This window comes from Etheostoma cragini, chromosome 24 (assembly GCF_013103735.1).
Source record: "Etheostoma cragini isolate CJK2018 chromosome 24, CSU_Ecrag_1.0, whole genome shotgun sequence".
In the NCBI taxonomy this organism is placed as follows: domain Eukaryota; kingdom Metazoa; phylum Chordata; class Actinopteri; order Perciformes; family Percidae; genus Etheostoma; species Etheostoma cragini.
In genome coordinates, this window is record NC_048430.1 from 10,294,832 (window position 1) to 10,300,823 (window position 5,992).

General features: G+C 38.6%; 1 protein-coding gene across 5 annotated transcripts in view; it reads left to right on the forward strand.

The window, feature by feature from the left end:
* The window catches only part of ddx4 (DEAD (Asp-Glu-Ala-Asp) box polypeptide 4), a 22,928-nt gene that overhangs the window by 4,094 nt on the left and 12,842 nt on the right, over positions 1-5,992 (forward strand). For 2 of the 5 annotated variants that reach the window (XM_034864162.1, XM_034864159.1), the window contains exons 2-10: positions 1,319-1,348; positions 1,474-1,528; positions 1,727-1,774; positions 2,989-3,039; positions 3,392-3,412; positions 3,499-3,552; positions 4,421-4,465; positions 4,575-4,601; positions 5,739-5,795. In XM_034864162.1, the coding sequence (XP_034720053.1) occupies positions 1,328-1,348; positions 1,474-1,528; positions 1,727-1,774; positions 2,989-3,039; positions 3,392-3,412; positions 3,499-3,552; positions 4,421-4,465; positions 4,575-4,601; positions 5,739-5,795 (379 nt within the window). In that variant the 5' untranslated portion in view covers positions 1,319-1,327. The remainder of the gene's footprint in view (positions 1-1,318; positions 1,349-1,473; positions 1,529-1,726; positions 1,775-2,988; positions 3,040-3,391; positions 3,413-3,498; positions 3,553-4,420; positions 4,466-4,574; positions 4,602-5,738; positions 5,796-5,992) is intronic. The other 3 variants (XM_034864161.1, XM_034864163.1, XM_034864160.1) reach the window with 2 other exon arrangements.

Consider the following 5,992-nt stretch of genomic DNA (forward strand, 5'->3'; position numbering starts at 1 on the left):
TCTGTCCGAGCCCGGCCCGCGTCCGACAGAGCAGTAACCGAACCCGACCCAAGCCCGACAGGCATTAAGATATTTATGCCCGACCCTAGCCCGACCGTTAAAATCGCATTTGTTTCTCATACTAATGACACATGTACGTTTGTTTGCGTGGAAAGCCCGCTTTTATTAACATCATATGGGGGGATTATTTCAGTAAATCTGAGTAAAATAAATATCTTGCTTAACCTGTATTGATAAGCCGCCCCAATAAGAGATGCGGTAATTCAGCATTCACTCACACATATACTGTACATGTTTAGTTTAATGCCTTGCTGCCGCTGCCGAGAATATAATATAATAGGTTTACTTGATATAGCACCTTTTACAGACAAAGTAGCAAAGTGCTTCACATGATAAAAATTTGTAAAATACAGTAAGACCCAAACAGTAAATAAGCAAGCAAAAAAGAAAAAACAAACTAATGGAAATAAAAACCCAAAAGTTATAAACAGGAAAAAAGAATGAGTTTGAATGAGTTTACACAAAAAAATGTTCAATGCCTTATTGCGCTAATGTGACCAAGCCCGGCCCGAACCCGAGCATCCTTTCTAAAAATCTGTTCGAACCCGGCCCGGCCCGTCGGGGACCGTCAGGCCCCGTCGGGCTCGGGTCGGGTATCCATCCTCTAGTGTGGAGAGGATGATGCGACCCAACAATGCAGAAGAGCTGAAGGCCACGGTCAGAGTAACCTGGGCTCTCATAACACCTGAGCACAGGTGCCACAGACTGATCGAATCCATGTCACGCCACATTGCTGCAGTAATTCAGACAAAATGAGCCCCAATTAAGTATTGAGTGCTGTACATGCTCATACTTCTCATGTTCATACTTTTTTTAAGTAATATTCTAATTTTCGTAGAAACGGAATTTGGGATTTTCATTAGTTGTCAGTTATGATTATCACAATTTAAAAATAAAATATATCACTGATTGAATATAGTATGCACATTTCTTTTTTTAATGGAATTACTGACATAAGTCAACTTTTTTATGATATTCTAATTGTGTGTGTGTATTTTAGTTTGAAATAAACAATATATGGGTACACACAAATGTTAAATCATTACAAATCCTGCCTTTAACAAAGACACCTTTTAAAGCAGTTTACAAATTAATGTTACATAAACATTTGTACGAATCCATTATATATATTTTTTCTTCCATCAGATTTGCTATGAGTCTCCAGTAGGATTCATGTAACAGTAACCAGGCCACTATTATTTAACATTGAGCAACCGTACTACAGTTCTAGCATCTGAATTATTTTTTTTTTTTGTAGGTGAACAAAATGGACGAGTGGGATGAAGGGGTAAGCTAGTTTCCTCTCAGCTCAAAGTGGCAATGAAAATGAACCATTTGTCAATTTTGTCAAGCTTTGTTCTTTGCATGGAGTCAGACCGTCAACACCTGATACGAATTTACTCATCTTTACAGGAAACGTCTACTACTACTAGTACAATTGCACTGACCAGCCAAACCTCAAGTGAAGGTATGTTCACGCCTCTGTATGCAAAGTATTCAATTTGCCATTAAATCTGAAGCTTTAATAGTGCTTGTACGTTCACTTTTAGCATGTAAAATGAACTGTCCTTGAGCATTTCCTGAATCACCCTTTTGTAACAAAAGCAAGCAATTAAAATACAATTTGATAATTTAAGATAATGTATTGGACATAATCACCTTTTAGGCACACAAGGAGACTCCTGGAACACTGGCATTGGTGATTTTGGAAGGGGTAAGTGTAGAAAGGATGAACACTAACCATCTCTGCTAGGGCTGCATAATTAATCAAATTTTAATCACGATCACGATTTTGACTTCCCACAATCAAATTTGCGTGATCGAGCAACCTTTTTTGTATTATTTGTTTTAAGCGTCTTTTCATCGAACGTTGAGTTTTTTTGCAAAGCCAATCTGCCGCTTCGTAACCCCTTTCTGCTCATGTGCCAGTAAGTTGTTCCCTTCATCGTGCAGCTCAGTTTCTAGATGTAGAAAGTGGAGGAAAACTCTACAGATAGCAGTTGGTTATACGTTGGTCTCAAGGTTTCCCAGTAAACGCAACATTTTGTCCCGTCTGTTGTTTTTCAGACAACAGCCGTGACCAGTACTAGTAGCATCTGTTAGCTCCTCTAGGACGCACCGGTGCTAACGTCCTTGCATCCGCTGCAATGCTGTTTATATGGATATTGTTTAATTTTGTGTTACATAACCCATGTCTGTAAAGCTGTGCCTGTGATGGATCTCTAGTCTCTTTCGTCTTACTCTCTGTGCCTGGCTACACAGCGGCCGCCGGTCCACACTTCTGACATTTGTCTAGAGTTTTTTTTATTTTTTTTTATTTAACACAGCTGTATATTGTTAAACATGAGTGGCAAACCTGTATGATATAACGGTGTATACAGTTTTATACACTATAAAACAGCGTTTTTTGCGGGTAACTCTAATGCGGCGGCCCCGGCGAAGAACACAGAAGTTATTGAATGCAACTAACTTTAGTTGGTAGAGTAACAGCGTGTGAGATGGAGGCTGCTGGACCTGCACCAGAGATGTGACCCATGGCCAGAATATCATAGCTCATAAAAAGGCAGCGCAGTGACGATACAGACATTTCATACACACGACGTGTGTATCTGCTTTTCGACCCGTGCTGGACCGTTCATAATGAGTCAGCCGTCTCTCTGTGAGTAGCGTCCATCACACTCCCTCTTGCTCCAGACTAACTTTGCCTTGGTTGCACTGGTGCGCCTAACTTTTATTTAGGTGCACCCAAAATTTTCCTTGCTTTGCCATTTAAGCCACACGTAGGTAAATACTTTTTTTTGTATTTTTCCTAATGTTTCATGTCTTATGGTCCCCCATTACAAAGTTGGGCCGCAAGTGCAACCAAATTGGTCCAGCTGTAGCGCTTGCCTAGAAGAAATTGATAAATGTTTTTCTGTTTCTGTCCAGGTCGTGGTGGCAGAGGCAGACGAGGAGGATTTAAAAGCTCATTTTCCTCAGGTTCCATCTCATATTTATTTAAAAGTAGTAAAATTGTTATTAGAGTCACTGAATAGCTTTAGTAACAATATGACTTGCAAAACCTCAGTTTGGCCTCACACTTTAGTAACAAATGCAGTGTGCAAATTACTGTATTTAATTCAGATCATAACAGATGTTATCTCAGAACACTTTACAGAGACTAGGTCTGCATTCATTTAGAGACACTTTACGTTTTTTTTTTTTTTTTTAAATCTACAATTTTCAAATTGCTGAAATTTCCTTTCTATTTGCTTTGTATGTTAATGCTTGTATAAAGCACTTAGAATTGCCTTTTGAATTGTGCTAATAAATACATTGTCTTGTTTTGTAGATGGGGATGAGAATGGGAATGGTAAGAATCATACACTATTTCAACTGGTGGCAGCAGTTGCTCAGTCATTGGTGCTATTGAACCTCAAATTTGTTTTTGTTTTTTAGACGGGGGTGGCTATAACAATACAGGAGGAGATAGAGGTGGTTTCAGAGGCAGAGGTGAGACATGAACTGTAATCAACCAGACAGAAAATGTTTTGTTCTACTTCAGATTTGACTGTGTAGAAGTTATAGCCAAGTGTGCTTGTTAGTAAAAGGTCAAGTAGACTGTGTGGGATTTTGTCCTGGCTGTAGAGTATGGATGCACAATATTGCGGTTCCTATTATTGGTTGATGAGTAAGATATTAAAATTACTATTGTTTCTGTAATGAAATTTTCAACCTCCGCCATGCCAAGTTCCAAATTGTTTTTCTGTTTTGTTTTTTTCCCAGTCAGGATCTCATTTGTCAAATTATTCAGACACCACGTGAATGCAGCAAAAATGCTCTATTTCGCAATTTCTGGAAAAGGAAAGAAAAATTTGTAATACAATTGTACCTACAAGATTTAGCGGTCTTCGTTGGTCTGTGCTACACGCTTTTACCATGTTTCCTGAAAATTCAGTAATCCTCCTGACAGACCAACAAAACAAAGCCAAAAACATGACCTCCTTGGAATCTCTATTAATTATAGCTGTTATTGGCCTGGACATTCAAATTCTCCAAAAACCTTTTGTGAATAATAAACACTAGTCTCTGTATGTTTGAAATATGGCTTTCTTGGAGAAAGTCAGCTTGCAGTTGCAATTATCAAAACATTCTTGGTAACTTAACAAACCACAAGAAGCATCCTGAACAAGACTGGTTCCTAAGACATTTGTCTCATCATGAAGTTGTCTATTAAACCTACTGAACAATATATAGAAAATACTGTATTGTGTTGGCATGTCAAGTTGGGGTCATTAGGCAGATTTATTTTCAATTGAATGCTTTCCTTTGTACAGGATTTTTTTTAAATTCTGTCCTGATGGCATGTTTATTTAATCAGGGCGTGGCAGAGGATTTGGCAGGACAGATCGCAGTGAATTCAATGGTAATGTCTTTATACAGTTGGTTCTGGGAATGCTGAAGTTGGTTCTATTCTGACAGTGATTAACCTAAAGACATTTCAGCTGACTACATGAATTGCCTTGATTTTACAGGAGATGGTGATGAAGAGCGTGAAAATGGTTGGTGCTTTTTTTCTTGTATCGTCTCACGCATCAAAATTGGTGTCTGTATTGGTGACTGTAGGGTTGGGTACCGACCAAATTAAGTCAGTGCTACCAAGGATCAATTCAAACTGCCAAATTTTGTCAGTGCGTATTCACAAGCTTATGTCTTCCCTGCATGTTGACAGAGAGCACGGCTCCGATGCAGAGGTACCTACGGAGCAAAACTACGTTGTCTTAGCAGTTTACGTTACAGTGAGTCAGGGCAAAACGGTTGAAAGTTTGATTTAAAAAAAAAAAAAAAAAAAAAAAAAGCAACACCGCTCATCACCCAGAACACACAATCCCCACTGTCAAACATGGTGGTGCCAGCATCATGGTTTGGGCCTGCTTTTCTTCAGCAGGGACAGGGAAGATGGTTAAAATTGAAGATGGATGGAGCCAAATACTGGAAATACATTCTGGAAGAAAACCTCATGATTGGGACGGAGATTTGTCTTCCAACAAGACAATGATCCAAAACATAAAGCAAAATCTACAGTGGAATGGTTCACAAATAAACATATCCAGGTATTAGAATGGACAAGTCAAAGTCCAGACATGAATCCAATCAAATCTGGAAAGAACTAAAAACTGCGGTTCACAAACGCGCTTCATCTAACCTCACCTAGCTTGAGCTGTTTTGCAAGGAGGAATGGGCAAAAGTCTCTTGATGTGCAAGACTAATAGACATACCCCAAGCCACTTACAGCTGTAATCGCACGCCCAATTCTGTTTATTTGTTAGTTTGAAAAATCCAGTCAATTTTGTTCCACTTCATAATTGTGTCCCACTTGTTAATTCTTCACAACAAATTAGTTTTATATCTTTGTTTGAAGCCTGAAATGTGGCAAAAGGTCAAAGTTCAAGGGGGCCGAATACTCATGCAAGGCACTGTAGGTTTGGAATTATTTTTTACAAGCTCCTTTGAGTTTATTACAGAAGGAAAGTATGGTTAAAAAGGTAATGCTGGTACTGGAACAAAATTGGAAAAAATATGAGTGGTATCCAACCCTAGTTGACTGTTTTAACCTGAAGTTATTTTCCACAAAGTAATCTTTTTTTTAATCTAATCTATTTGGATCTTTGTATTTCAATACGTTATGTTTTGAACAGGGTTTAGAGGAGGAAGCAGAGGAGGAAGAGGCAGCAGAGGAGGTGGTTTCAGACAAGGTATTTCTTTAGGTTAGGCATCTTGAACAGGGGTCCTCTAAATTAGTCTTAATCCTTGAATAAAAAGAAAATTAAAGTCTTAACACGAATCTAACATATTAGCAAATATATTGCCATCATTGCAAGGTTTAAACTATTCCGGCACCTTCAATTGTAATTTCCCCTTGTTAGTAAAGTGTACATTGTTAGTATTTCAC